Below are 15,906 nucleotides of genomic sequence, written 5' to 3' on the forward strand. Positions count from 1 at the left end.
ATCTACACACAATATGGTTCGCTCCAGCTCTCTCTCAGCAGTCCACGTTCTCTCTGTGTCCCAGAGCCGTGGGAAAACCCTGGGTTTCTTTTAAAAAATGTCTCTCCTGCAGGCCAGTCCGACTCCTTCCCTCCGTCAGTAGGCCGGCAACTTCCAGCCACTCAGCGAGACTCAGCTCTTCCAGCAGCAAGTACAGACTTAAGGTGATGTACCCTCACCTCTACGAGACTGTGTGTCAGGCACACCCTAGCCCTTAAAGTACTCTGCAAAGCTCTCCCTTCCTTGATCAAGAAGATCTTGGAACTGGAACAACGTGGGGTGGTTTGGTCCCACTTTTATAAATATGTTCTGATGGGGAGGGTGGACCGCTGTCTCAAATCTCAGAACCGGTTTGTGGTAGGTCTCCTTTCAAGCATCCTTCCAGGCTACTTTCTTGAGAAATTGTTTGTGTAGACTTTTTGTGCTTCTCACAGCAGATAGCAATGAGGCCAACTTCAAACTGGAATACCCATAACAAAGACACAATGAAAAGCAAGGTTTCTGCTTAAGTGCAACTACAGCAATAATCATGGACAGGCAAAAAGCAAATCTGGCCTAGAAAGTTTGTCACCTTACATAGCAGAAACTGTAGTCTGACCCCTACTGTCAACCAAATAGTATGGAACTGTTGTCACCTACGGCTTCAGCCTTGTCCTGCTGGAGATCTTTGATTTCCAAAAAACAGACTAAGTCCACACAAAAAAATCTTCGCCGCAATATCATTCAACAGCTCCCCAATGACAACGGGTCCTCCTCTGACACCACTGACTACCTTGCCCCGCTGAAATTTACCTTATGAGAAAATGTTCTTCTTAAATTCTGTCTGAAGGTAAGCAAAGACCGGGACGCATTCGCTCCATATACCTGAACCACACAACTAACTTTCAACTTTGCCCGGTTGTTGAGCGACTAGATACCAACGGTTGGCGCTTTCTTATATTTGGCACTTTTTTCACAATAAAAAATGTATAACTCCAGTTCTACTGACTGGATTTAAGTTTTTTTGTCTTGCAATTTATTACATTTTACCTATTTTTCTAAAGTAGTGTGGGATTTTTCTTGTGTTGTGTTTTCACTTTATTACTGTTGGAGCGCTGCATAAGTACTTTACTCATTGTCTCTAAATTTTAGCATGACTGATTTTGTGCCAAGTTACCAGAGGGTTAAGCACAGGTTTATTTAGTAACTTTTGTGGCTCAACCTGGCAAGGACTGTGGCTGTTGCTTGAGAACAGCTCAAACATCACTCAACCAACAACCCAATTTCTCACAGTGCTCAATATCAGAAAGTAATTAATGCGATTTAATGACCGACTGAGGGAGTCCCCAGAGCTCTCAGTCTGGGAACATAAGCAAATTCGGTGCTCAAAACGTGAACACCATGTAGATGCTGGAAAATCAGGATGGAAGTGTTTGAGGATGAAACACGGAGCGAAAAGGAACACGTCCGAACCCGATGGCGGAAAAAAAAAAAATCTAAGATGGAGTCGACGCCCATGCGCAATGGAACCGAAGTGGGAGGAGTCCCTCGGTCTCGTGACTCGAAAAGACTTCTTCGAAGAAAAACAACTTGTAACACTCCGAGCCCAACACCAGACGGCGGACTATGCACAGCATGTGTATCTGCAGCTACACATGCCACCGAACATACAGTTATCGAGGTGATGTTCTCTCCTTTTACAAACATCTGTTGTCTCCAGGTGGGGTTGACTCTGATATGGTGTGAAAGGCACCTAAGCTGCCGCTTGCAGGGCCTCATGTACAGTGTCGATTGCAAGTTATGGTGGTGCTCTGTAATTCAGATCTCAAAGACCCCATACAGTGCAAGGTGGGATCAATGAAAGACTCTTTTGGTCAACGGTAGGAGAGTTCCTCTCTTCCTAAATATGGGGGTAGGACCCAGATAAATGAAGGATTGTCAGGAGATTCATAGGAATCTTGTGAATTGGAGGTTGAAAGCAGTTACGTGGCACCATGTAACATTCAAGGTGTGGCACTGTGAAGATGCAGATGGTGTGCAAGACTTTTAGGCCAACTGCAAGCCAAGGTACTGCGTGCTAAGACAAAGAGAACCAAGACAAAAAATGAATTTGCTCTGTTGAACCCACTCGAGCTGTCACAAAGTGACACGGGTCTGAGGGTGAATATAAGATGCATTTCACCTTCTCAACCGCTGCATCCTTCCCAACATTTCCCCATTTCTAGACCCACTTTTGCTCCTTGGCCCAGCCCTAATTTCCTATCCCAACTAGTTTTAAAACATTCTTCTAGCCTCATAAGACTAGAAGTGCAGCAACTGCCTCTACAAGTGTTCCTAAAATCTTTGTAAAGTAGGCCTGTCCGCATGTGCTTTGCAGCAGCCACAGGTATCCAAGTAGAGCAAAGATGTATACTTGTGTTAGTTCTGTTACTCTGTGGAACCATTATTCCATCATAATGTGCTTATTTCTGTTGTAGCTGGGCCCATTATTAGATGGGAAGATTGCCAATGGGGAGGTATCCAACTCACCAACATGCTGTAAATCTGCCATTAAAGCAGATTTCAAACCTCACGGGGAAGTAACTTATCCCTATATGTTTCGTCAAGATCATCAGTTCTCTTGTCATAGTGACGTGGAAAAGGCAGTGTACTAGAATGAGGACATAATAAGCCATTCAGCCTCTTAAGACTCCTCTTTATATTTTACGAGAAATTCAGGACATTTGTTTTCCTTCAGGCAGAATTCACACTTGTTTCTAGAAGACTGGGAAATTTTGCCGTGTGAGCTATGCACACAAGGAGTTGAAAGTTGGGGAAGGCACCAGCTTCGAAGATGGTTTAAGAACAGACTTCAGCCCTAGCAGGAGCAAAATCAGTTACAGCAAAATCAACATCAATGATGGATAAGAAAATAAGTTACTTTAGTATTGGCATCGTTCATAGATTCACATGCTTGAATCATTTCAAACCACAAGAAAGGCTCATTAATAGTAAAGGCTTGTATTTCACTAACCCTTCTGGATGACATAAAAGCCAACAGCAATGCCCTGCTTTCCATGTCATAAGTGTGAACTCTACCTTGTGTATTGGTTCAAATGGACTCTTCATTAACTGTCAATACTATATTAAGTTTCCAAGTAGGAGGTAGAGCGCTTATTGGAGGGAAAATACTGAATAGACCTTTAGGAAACTGTTTAATGATCCAGTTACACCATAAATATGGTGAATTTGAAGAACGTCTATACCTTGATATTGAAGCACGGGGTACCTTAATCGACAAATGGACCAATCCAGATTTTGATGTGACAAGAGCTGAGGTAGTATTAGTTCTGGTGGTGCTCGAATAGGATGAATATTCAATTTCTGGCACCACCGACAGAAACACTTCTACTTTAATCTATACGTTATACTCTCTTTTGCAAGAATGCTTCTGCATTCTTCAGAGATTTTTAGGATTGCAAACTCATAATATTTAGGAGCCATGCACATAACTGTAGACAAGTCTGGTTTGGATGGTGAACCTGGACTTGGTACATCGTCAAAAGTGTCCTGAATGGTTTCAACTGAATGTGGTTGGTTTCTGATAGCAGGAGCAGCTCTGTGGACCAATGTTGTCTGGGCCACCTTGGGGCTCTCAAGATCATACAACACTAGGAAAAGCATATGCAAAGATCCCTGATCATCTGATCAAGAAGCCAACTTGAATAAAACTGGCATTTCCGGTTATTTCGTTGCAAAGACATCCAGTGCTAGCTTGCCGCATAGGGAGAAGATCCTGTTCAGAGTTGACTGATCGAGCTCCTGTTAGTGGCCGCTTCTTTGTTCTGCTCAATGTGTCCACCAGGAGGTTGCTCGTACCAGAAACATGTTCCACCTAGTGTTTTTCCATGTGTCATAACCCAGTACCAAATCCCTTGTGCTTCTTTGGAAAGGGCCAGCAATCTTGTGTCCCCTTGTTTGTTCACATAGTGCATGTTGGTAGTGTTGTCTGTGCGAATTAACAATGACGAGAATACTATCCTCGGAAGGAAAGCTTGAAGACTTAAGTAAACTGCTTTGAGTTCTAGCCAATTTATGTGCATGCTCTTTCGGTCCAGAGACCACTTTCCACTTATCTGAAGGTCTTGCAAATGGCCACCCCAGCCCTCGGTGGAGCATCTGTGGTGATCACGTAATCAGGTATCTGGAGTGAGAATGTGAAGTCTTCTGAAAGAGTGCCTGTTTCTGTCCAGCAGGTTAGAGCCTCTGTCATACCTGGAGTGATCTTTATGAGATTGTAGAATGATCCTTCCACCTGAATTTATTGCTTGTCTAGTTCCTCCTGTATAGGTCTCATTTTCTTGTGGGGGGGAAAGGGGCTAGCTATTTGCCAGAGGGTGTCATCTCTATGAACGATTTGAATATACATACTGAAACTGACTTTGTTCTCAAAAGTTTGTGTGCTAGTTGTTTGAGCCTTTGTTGTCTGTCCTGAGATAAGAATACTCTGTCTTGGGTTGTATCCAAAATCCTCCCAGGAACATTATCCTTTTTTTTAAAATCGCAGAATCGACTACTGGTGATTGACAGTCAAACCTAAACTCTTGAAAAAAGCTAGCCTAGCCTTTGTGGCCCTCGATGCTTGACAGGGTGTTGATCTTTTTATTAGCCATTCGTCGATGTATGGGAGCACTTGATAACCCACTTTTTTACTTAGAGAACCTGCCACAAGAGCAAGACATTTTGCAAAGATGTGGGGATCTCATATGAGCCCAAAAGGGAGGACTTTGAATTGCTAGTGTGTGCGGGCTGTGGTGAATATAAAAAACGTGTGATGTTTGGGATAAAGAATAAGCATCCTGTAGATCCAACATTGTCATGTCATCTCCATGGCAGGAGATGCAGGATGTCTGGAAGGGTTACAATGCGAACTGATTGTTTACGTAGATACTTGTTTAATTTTCGGAGCTCCAAAATTCTCCTGATTTCTTCTTTATTAAAAAAAAAAAAAAAAAAAAAAGCATTGGTAGTAGAAACAATCCTTTTTGTGAGTGGGGAACTGTTTTCTGTTCTTTAACATGGCGAGGGCTTCCTTCCGCAGTAAGTGTAGATGAGGTGGGTGCACTCCCTTTTGTGGAGTGTTTGGCGGCCTTTTTTTTTTTATTCTAAAGTAGGACCATATATGAGCAGGTCTAACACCACTGGTCAGATGTTATTGGCCACCACTGGTGGGAGAAGCTGGACATTTTTTCACCAACAGTTTGGTGATTTCCTCTGGGCATAAGAGGCACTGCTATGGGGACACTGCTTTCTGCTACTGTCTCTTCCCTGAGCAGTTTGTTTTCTTCTAGGTGCTTGTATAAGCTGCCACTGGTGGTGGTCGATAGGACAGTTGCTGGTAGGATGGCCGATACTGCTGTTGGAAAGGTTGAAAGTCCTTGAACTCCTAGCAACCTCCCCAATATGAAAACAAATCCCTTCCTCGTGCTCCTTGAAAGGGCACTTTCCTGAATTGCGAGGTGCCTAAAGATCTTGCAGTGTCTGTATCCGCTTTAATTGCTTGTAAGGTGTCATCAACATGTTTGCCAAATAATGCTTCTCCATCACAGGACATATCCAGGATCTTGCTCTGAACCTCAGGCCCAAATCAAGTCACCTTTAACGATTCCTGCCACCTTAGAACTGCGGCACCTGCTAGCTGCCTAAATATAGTTGATGGTATTTCTATAGCACAGTCTATTGTTTTGTAAGATATTCTTTCTCCCTCCCGTAATATTTTCTTTGCTTGCTCTTTTTTTCCCCCCTCGGACACACAATCTATAAATGTGTGGATGTCCAAACACATTTGCATGTTGTACTGAACCAATCTGGACAAGGAATTGCCAGTACGGACTGTAATTGCAGACATTGCAGAAAATCTCTTGCCAATATTATCATGGTGTCTGCCTTTTCTATCTGATGGAGCTGAGATAGGCATTGAGAGATTCTTGGATTGGTGCTGAGCCACCTGAGATATCACAGAATCCGGTTTTGGATGCCCAATCAATCATGCAGGCAAATCTTACGGTGCCTTGTATTTTTTGTCAATTCGTGATACGACAGCGACTGAGGCTGGATTTTTCATTATTTTGTACCTTCTTCCCAAATATAATTTACTATAGGGATTGCTTAAACAGCTCTTTTGGCAGGCTCTTTAAAAACACACAAAGAACAGTCAGACTGCTTACATGCCAATGGTGACTGGAATAGTTTTGCAGCTCTTTCCATGAGATTATGGAAACCTCCGGTGTCGTCTGCCGGAGAGTCCACAAGTTGTGGTGCGGGTAGAGATGGGTGGGGATTAAATAGTCATACCATTCACTGGTAATAGATTGGCTGTCAGCTACCTCCTTTTCTTCCTTTCGAAGAGAATGGATCATCTTTAGGAGGTACTGCAATGGTGAATGCCAGTTGCATTCTAGGTGTCAAAGATGGAGGAATAGGATGAGGTGTTCTCGGAGATGGAAGTAGAGGTGGACTGCTAGGCTGTGTTGGAGCTTGTTTTTGGGTTCTGGTAATCTTATAATAATTTTGCAGCATTGTAGGAAGTTGGCTCTGTATGTGCTATTTCAAAGTAAGGAATAGCATGCAGAGTCCAAGGGTTCCCCTTAGAGGTAAGATAGTGGCAAGAAGAGATAATACCAATGCTCTATTTTGTGGTAGTGTGGTCGAGCAGTAGGCTTATCAAAGGAGTAGTGTTAAGCATTTGTTGTACATACACACAGGCAATAAATGAGGAACACACACTCAGAGACTAATCCAGCCAATAGGTTTTGTTATAGAAAAATATATTTTCTTAGTTTATTTTAAGAACCACAGGTTCAATTTCTACATGTAATATCTCATTTGAAAGGTATTGCAGGTAAGTACTTTAGGAACTTTGAATAATTACAGTAGCATATATACTTTTCACATAAAACACAAATAGCTGTTTTAAAAGTGGACACTTAGTGCAATTTTCACAGTTCCTGGGGGAGGTAAAGTATTGTTAGTTTTAGCAGGTAAGTAAATCACTTACAGGTCTCAGTTTTGGGTCCAAGGTAGCCCACCGTTGGGGGTTCAGAGCAACCCCAAAGTCACCACACCAGCAGCTCAGGGCCGGTCAGGTGCAGAGGTCAAAGAGGTGCCCAAAACACATAGGCTTCAATGGAGAGAAGGGGGTGCCCCGGTTCCAGTCTGCCAGCAGTTAAGTACCCGCGTCTTCGGAGGGCAGACCAGGGGGGTTTTGTAGGGCACCGGGGGGGACACAAGTCCACACAGAAAGTACACCCTCAGCAGCGCGGGGGTGGCCGGGTGCAGTGTGCAAACAAGCGTCGGGTTCTCTGTAGGTTTCAATGGGAGACCAAGGGGTCTCTTCAGCGGTGCAGGCAGGCAAGGGGGGGGCTCATCGGGGTATCCACCACCTGGGCAAGGGAGAGGGCCTCCTGGGGGTCACTCCTGCACAGAAGTTCCGTTCCTTCAGGTGCTGGGGGCTGCGGGTGCAGGGTCTTTTCCAGCCGTCGGGATCTTAGGGTCAGGCAGTCGCGGTCAGGGGGAGCCTCGGGATTCCCTCTGCAGGCGTCGCTGTGGGGGCTCAGGGGGGACAACTTTGGTTACTCACGGTCTTGGAGTCGCCGGAGGGTCCTCCCTGAGGTGTTGGTTCTCCACCAGTCGAGTCGGGGTCGCCGGGTGCAGTGTTGCAAGTCTCACGCTTCTTGCGGGGATTTGCAGGGGTCTTTAAATCTGCTCCTCTGTAACAAAGTTGCAGTTCTTTTGGAGCAGTGCCGCTGTCCTCGGGAGTTTCTTGTCTTTCTTGAAGCAGGGCAGTCCTCTGAGGATTCAGAGGTCGCTGGTCCTTGGGAAAGCGTAGCTGGAGCAGGTTTCTTTGGAAGGCAGGAGACAGGCCGGTAGGACTGGGGCCAAAGCAGTTGGTGTCTTCTTTCTTCTTCTGCAGGGGTTTTCAGCTCAGCAGTCCTCTTCTTCTTGTAAGTTGCAGGAATCTAAATTCTTAGGTTCAGGGGAGCCCTTAAATACTAAATTTAAGGGCGTGTTTAGGTCGGGGGGTTAGTAGCCAATGGCTACTAGCTCTGAGGGTGGGTACACCCTATTTGTGCCTCCTCCCAAGGGGAGGGGGTCACAATCCTATTCCTATTGGGGGAATCCTCCATCTGCAAGATGGAGGATTTCTAAAAGTTAGAGTCACTTCAGCTCAGGACACCTTAGGGGCTGTCCTGACTGGCCAGTGACTCCTCGTTTTTCTCATTATTTTCTCCGGCCTTGCCGCCAAAAGTGGGGCCGTGGCCGGAGGGGGCGGGCAACTCCACTAGCTGGAGTGTCCTGCGGTGCTGGAACAAAGGGGTGAGCCTTTGAGGCTCACCGCCAGGTGTTACAGCTCCTGCCTGGGGGAGGTGTTAGCATCTCCACCCAGTGCAGGCTTTGTTACTGGCCTCAGAGTGACAAAGGCACTCTCCCCATGGGGCCGGCAACATGTCTCTAGTGTGGCAGGCTGCTGGAACCAGTCAGCCTACACAGATAGTCGGTTAAGGTTTCAGGGGGCACCTCTAAGGTGCCCTCTGTGGTGTATTTCACAATAAAATGTACACTGGCATCAGTGTGCATTTATTGTGCTGAGAAGTTTGATGCCAAACTTCCCAGTTTTCAGTGTAGCCATTATGGTGCTGTGGAGTTCGTGTTTGACAGACTCCCAGACCATATACTCTTAAGGCTACCCTGCACTTACAATGTCTAAGGTTTGGCTTAGACACTGTAGGGGCACAGTGCTCATGCACTGGTGCCCTCACCTATGGTATAATGCACCCTGCCTTAGGGCTGTAAGGCCTGCTAGAGGGGTGACTTATCTATACTTGCATGGGCAGTGAGAGGCTGGCATGGCACCCTGAGGGGAGTGCCATGTCGACTTACTCATTTTGTTCTCACTAGCACACACAAGCTGGCAAGCAGTGTGTCTGTGCTGAGTGAGGGGTCTCCAGGGTGGCATAAGACATGCTGCAGCCCTTAGAGACCTTCCCTGGCATCAGGGCCCTTGGTACCAGAGGTACCAGTTACAAGGGACTTACCTGGATGCCAGGGTGTGCCAATTGTGGATACAAAAGTACAGGTTAGGGAAAGAACACTGGTGCTGGGGCCTAGTTAGCAGGCCTCAGCACACTTTCAATTCAAAACATAGCATCAGCAAAGGCAAAAAGTCAGGGGGTAACCATGCCAAGGAGGCATTTCCTTACAAGCATGCTCTGGATATCTTGGAACACGGCCAAAGGAACTTGAACCATGCCTTCTTGGGAAGGAGAGTGACACTGATGTTGGAATACTTCCCCATTTTGCTTAGGCCTTTCAGAGTATTGCGCCTGTTGCGGTACCTAATAGTTCTGATAATACTGTTCATCATCCTGCTCCTAATACTTGACATTGAGCTCAGAAGGGCCGGGGAAGTTCCAAATGGACTGCCATCTTCCGAATATTCCACATCAAAAAGGAGACTTGTAAGGAGAGGAGAGACCTTTCTTGGTGAAGTATGCTCTGGAAGCAGGAATTTCTTTTTTTTTTTTAGATGTTTGAACTCTTGTTGACAGTGTCCTTGTCGAGTCCATGGTTATGCTCTCTTGTTGCGAGGACTGTTTTGCTGCTTTCAATGTTGACAATGATGTCTTTGTTGACAGGCCCCTCGTTGGCGGTGTCATAGCTGACTGCTGCAATGTCATTGTTGATGGAGCCTTCATTCATGACACTTTTGCTGACGGGATTGACACCAACAATGTAGTTGATGGTGTCATCAATGTAGCCTCTGTCGTCGACATTACCGTAGGCACAATCGTCGTTGACCCTGTCAATTTCAATGGCGATGTTGTCATCGATATTTTTAAAGCAATCTTGTTGACGGTTCTGAGGAAGACTTCCCGAGGCACACTCCCATTTTAGAAGAGGGAGTGGTAGGTTCAGACGTCCCAGTTTCTGAGGAGAATCTCTCTTCTTGTGAAAACTGTCTCTAGCAGACTCATGGCGAGTCTTTTTCAAGGTCTTTCTAGACACCTCTGACTTCTTGGTCACGTGACCTTCCCTTTAAAGTGACCTTCTCTGAGAGTGAGTAGAGTTGTCACTATCTGCCTCCTCAGAAAGAGGAGATCTTTTTTAATTCCAATTTCTGTAGACATAAAAGAAGACTCCCCTCTTTTAGAGTTTTGGTGGAAAAGGTGTGACAGATCTTGGAGTGCTTTACCTTGTGGGTAGAGTAGAGGTAGTAAATACAACCCTCATGTGGGTTGTTAGAATGAAGTCTCTTTTTCCCACAGGAGCCATAGAGCCTGCAAAGCCCTTTCCTTAATAGTTGTGACATGACAGTAGGTAGTATGTAGATAAAAGTTGTGAATCTGATTGAAGAACTGAGCAGAGCTCAGAGAGAATCCCTTCACACGACATGCAGTAGAAAATCTGAGAGAATCAGTCTCTGTGAGGAGTATTCTAGATGATGGTGTCATTTGATTAGCTGGGGTTTGGTTCCTTTTAAATGATATGGATATGTTATTAAAGTGAATGTTTCAATGCGATCAAAGCCTATGGTAATATTATGTACTGCTTTCCCCAATTCGACAATTAGGACTGATTCAAGCATGTGAATCTAAGAAAGATTCAATAATGGAGAAGGTAATAGTTATCTGTCATTGTAGTTTGCCAACAGGAGCAAGGGCAGCAAAGGCAGACCAAAGCGGTCTATGATGTTAATGCATGACAACACCTGCTGCCCTAGCCAAGATGCTACTTTCTTGAGACCTGAAAATCACAAGCATTACTTTCTTCAACACTTCCATTTGCTCAACTGGATCCCATTGCACATAGAAAATTATCTGTTGATAGGTAAGTTTCAAGGCTGGCGCCAACAAAGATGAAGAGGAGGAAGAATGCCCTCTCTCTCCATTCTTAACATGGTGTAATGAACGGTGTTTCCCCTTATGTTTCATCTCATGGAAAGTCTTGGACCCCTTATGATACTTTGTCCAAGACCTAGAAAGAGGTTTAGACTTCTTCGCAGAAGCAATGAAAATCTTGGTTAGTTCCTCATGATACATCCTCTGGCAGAGCCCACACAATTCTGGTACATTTTCCTTTCCCAGACACTGAACGCACAAGGCATGTGGGTTTGTTACCAATGTACGACAGTATGTTCTACAAGGCATACTGCCTAAAGATTTTTGAAGTAACATTTCCAAGAAAACACTCAAAGAAATACTGACAAATGCAGAAAAACGATCTAATGTGGCTGATGCTTGTGGCTTCATCAATAAAAAGTCTATACATCACTGCTGAATACTCTGAGTGACGTCGCTGTGCGCTGGTGAAAAAAGTATGGCTGAAAATTTTTCCAAATACAGTTTGGCGACTGGAAATGAGGTTTAAATAATTCAGTTCCATCAAAAATATTAATTAAAAAACAAGCATTGTCTGAAGTAACAGACTCATTCCTAATAAAGCCCAAGACAAATTTCCAAGAACTCACCATGTAAAAGCACCATGTAAAATGTTCAGAGCACTGTTGCCACAGACTTTCTGGCAAGACTTCATCACACGTAGTACACACTGAATTAGATCTACTTAGCCACACTAACACCCACATACGGATGCTTGTGATTTTATAATAGTGTTCGGCTAATCAGGGTTTTTGCTGGGAAGTGAGTCTTCTCACTCACCGTCATGTCAAGAGCCAGACAGCACACACATACTAATGGAAGAGTTGCAAGCCATGCCTTTTGCCCACACAGGACCTCACAGGAGCTGCCATGGATGGTAAGCTGAAATGATGTACTGCCACAATCTAGTCCATAGTGTTAACCAAGTGCTGTATATGTAATGGCAGTGAACACATGATGCATCCACTAAAGATACTGAGTGTTTACATTGGAGAATAATTGAGTTATTGAGAAAAAGGAAAGCAGTGGAAATACACAGTGGTTTAAAGCACTTACCAAGTTTGCACACCAGGTGAACTGTTCCGTTATTACTGCAATGGGATGGGTCCAGGTTCACACGGAATTTATTATTTAACCTAGCCACTTCTCCTTGCAACACATTTGGTATAGTCTGCCTTTCATCTTCTTCAAACTTTCGCTTCCAGGGGGAGACTACCGGAGTCCTGCAGAGAAGACATCATCAGTATTAATGATAAGGATCTATATTATCAAATTATATGTTTCTTGTTTCTAAAATTATATTGTATTGTGAACAGTTAAAACTAAATTAGTTGAACTGCTATTGGATGCAATGGGTGGGAGATTCTAGGGATCCAAAATGTATGTGTGAATTTTATGCGTTTTAAACGTAGCCATATTAATTTTGGCATTTAAGCTATACTTCTTATAGGGGCGACTGGGATGTGGATCTTTGGTTACTGGTTTTATGTATTGGAAGCTCTCAGATTTGAATTAAAATGCTCTTTTTTAATATAAAAACAGAAGTTACAATAGTTGTGTTGTGACACAACTACTAAAAAACATTCAGCTCATTTTATGCATAAATGTTTTGCATATAAAAACATATTTAGGCTATGTAACTGCATTTCTACAGCGCTTACTACCCCTGACGAGTCTACATCATTTGCAAATAAAGAATATTTTTACTTACCCAGTAAGCATCTGTTCGTGGCATGTAGTTCTATCGATTTACATGTTCCCCATACTCCTGTCATCTAGTGTTGGGTTAGGAGTGTTGCCAGCCTTTTTTCTTCGAAGAAGCACTTTAGAGTCACAGAATCGAGTGACTCCACCTTCTTGGTGATACTGCGCATGGACATCGACTCCTTTGCTAGATTGTTTTCCCACAGGCGGGTAAGAAAAGGAGTGTAGAGAAGGTATAAAGAAAGATGCCCATGCAGACATAACTATTTACGTACAACCATGTACAAGTATATGGTAACTGAAAAGGCCTCAGGCATCCAGGGAGGAGGAGGGGAGCATGTGAATCTACAGCACTATATGCCACAAACAGATGCTTACTGGGTAAGTGACATTTTCCGTTAAATGGCATATGTGGCTGTAGATACACATGCTCTGCTAGACTGTAAAACAGTCCCTCCATGTTAGCGGTGTCTAGCCTGTGGGAGTTGCAGTTGACTGGAAAAGTGTTCTTAGTACTGCTTGGCCTACAATAGCTTGCTGGCGTGCAAGTACATCTACACAATAGTGTTTTGTAAATGTATGTGGTGTGGACCATGTAGAGGCCTTACAAATGTCAGCTACAGGTATATTTCCAAGGAAAGCCACAGTGGCTCCCTCTTTTCTGGTAGTGTGTGCTCTGGGAGTAACAGGGAGTTGTCTTTTTGCTTTAGCATAACAAGTACATACATTTTACTATCCATCTAGCTATGCTGTTTTTGGATATTGAAATTGCCTTTGTGAGGCAGTGAGAATGCTACAAAAAAGCAGTTTAGTCTACCTAAACTCTTTAGTTCTGCCAATGTAGAACATTAATGGTTGTTTAACATCTCAAGAGTGAAGGGCTCTTTTGGCAACTAAGTCAGATTGCTGAAAGAAGACTGGTAAACCAATGGATTAATATGAACTTGCAAGACCACTTTAGGAAAGAACTTCAGAGTAGTGCGAAAAAACACCTTGTACCTATGAATTTAGAACAATAGTTCTTCCAAGGTAGCGGCTGGTGCTCACTAACACGCCTAAGAAACGTGATAGCAACTAAAAAAGCCACGTTCCATGAGAGCTACTGAAGAGGACAAGGGTGACGTGGCTCAAAAGGAGGACCCATGAGTCTGGTAAGGACAATATTGAGGTTCCATGATGGCGCAGGGGGCACTCTTGGTGGAATGACCCATTTAAGGCCTTCTATGAATGCTTTGATTACTGGAATCCTAAAGAGGGATATATGTTGTCTGTTTGGTAAGTATGCAGCTATCGCTGTGAGTGGTAAGGGAATGGAGGTGTTAATTAAATTAGCTTTTTGTAGATGAAGCAAGTACCAAACGATGTCTTAGACAATAGCTTTAATGGGACTTTGCAGCATAACATGCTCTGGTAGTGGGTTTACAAGCTTCTCTGAGGATGTCCATACAGTCTGCAGGCAAATCTAAGTAACCAAACCCAGGAGCCATATCACAAGGTTGAGAGATTTGGGGTCTGGATACCAGACCTGACCTTGGTTTTTAGTGAAAAGGTCCACCTGCTGTGAAGCTTCTTGTGGGAGAGTACTGAAAGGTCCAGTAATGTGGTGTCACAAGGATCATATTTAGAGATGTTTGCCTGATCCGGACTAGAAATGGAATGCAAAGGAGAGGTGGAAAAACATAGGCAAATATCCCTGACCAGGTCATCCATTCAGCATTGCCTTTGGATTGACTATGTGGGTACCTGGAGGCGAAGTTTGGCATTTTATGTTTTCTGCTGTGGCAAAAAGATCTATTTGATGTGCTCTCCACTTCCAGAAGCATTTTTGGAGGACTTGTGAGTAGAATTGTTGCTGCATCCTGCTGAGCAGGTCTGCAAAGTTGTCCGTTCCTGGGAGATATTCTGGCACAAAGTGACGCGATGGAGGAAAGCACATTTCCATATTGTCTGAGATGGAGACAATTCTCCTAAGGGACACCCTTCTACAGGACGACTGGTTAGTCAGACTGGATCTTCAGGATGCCTACCTGAATCCTCCCCTACCACCCCAAAGATTGGTGGTGCTCCACCATTGCAGAGAGCAGTGAGTATGGTGGTCTAACACTAGATCTTCCCAGTGATCCTGTAATTCAGCCCACTGACGAAACAGACACTGCTGTAGAGGAAGCATGTGGAGTCTGGCATGGGGAACAATGGCAATGCATGAGGCCATCATCCCTAGCAGGTGCCTCATAGTCCTGACTGTGTATGATGATTCTCTCGAAAGTGAGGGAGGAGAGTCAAAGTTGTGAACACGAGCTGGATTGGGGTATGCAATCCCCAATTCTGCACTGAGTATAGCTCCTAGATAGGGCTGTATCTGGAGAGGTTGAAGGTGGGATTTGAGAAAGTTGAGTGTGGAACCTAAGTTGGGCAGAAGGTCCACTGTCATCGGAGTGTGGCGCTGGCATTGTAACAACGTGCTGGCTTTGTTGAGACAGTCGTTTAGGTAAGGGAATACATGTACGCTGTGTCTCCTGAGACATGCTGCTACTACTGCTCAGCACTTTGTGAAGACCCTGGGGGTTGTGGTGACTCAAAGGTAGAAACTTGAATTGGTAGTTTTTTTCCCGCAATCACAATCTGAGATATTTGCTGTGTGCAGGGTGGATGGGGATATGGAAGTAGCTGCCCTTGAGATCTAAGGCGGTCATAAAGTCACCCTGTTGTAAAAGGGGAATAACATCTTGAACAGTGACCATGTGAAAGGGTTCTGAAAGAACATAGTGGTTATGGGGCATTAGGTCCAAAATGGGCCTGAGAGAGCCGTCTTTTTTTGGGAATAAGGAAATATACAGAGTATACTCCTGTTCCTTGGTATTGTAGCGGAACTCTCGAATGGCTCCTTCGAGAATAAGGGATTGTACCTCTTGTTCGAGAAGGTGTTCTTAAGAGAGTCTGTGAGAGTGATGGGGAATGTTTGGAGCAGTAGTAATGAGTGCCAGACAGTAACCATGTTGGATAATGTAGGATCCACTGGTCCAAAGTGATGTTGACCCATTATGTATGGAAATTTTGAAGTCGTCCCCCAACAGGTATGGAGTGGGGTTGTGGAGATGTAGATAGTCACTGTTTAGATGTTGCTGTAGAGGTGCGGGTGGTGGTGCTCTTACCACTACCTCTTGTGTTGTTACCTCTATAGCTGCCTCTATAGAAGCCTTGTGAGTATGAACTGGAAGGCTGTCTAGCCAGGGATGTGGGAGCTTCTGAGGTCGTTGGTTTGCAACTA

General features: G+C 44.4%; 1 protein-coding gene across 4 annotated transcripts in view; it reads right to left on the reverse strand.

Annotated features, from left to right (window-relative positions):
• MED15 (mediator complex subunit 15) overlaps nucleotides 1–15,906 on the reverse strand; it is a 411,818-nt gene that overhangs the window by 28,289 nt on the left and 367,623 nt on the right. For all 4 annotated transcript variants that reach the window (XM_069215144.1, XM_069215143.1, XM_069215146.1 and 1 more), the window contains one exon: nucleotides 11,991–12,157. In XM_069215144.1, the coding sequence (XP_069071245.1) occupies nucleotides 11,991–12,157 (167 nt within the window). The remainder of the gene's footprint in view (nucleotides 1–11,990; nucleotides 12,158–15,906) is intronic.

Source organism: Pleurodeles waltl, chromosome 11 (genome assembly GCF_031143425.1).
Source record: "Pleurodeles waltl isolate 20211129_DDA chromosome 11, aPleWal1.hap1.20221129, whole genome shotgun sequence".
NCBI lineage: Eukaryota > Metazoa > Chordata > Amphibia > Caudata > Salamandridae > Pleurodeles > Pleurodeles waltl.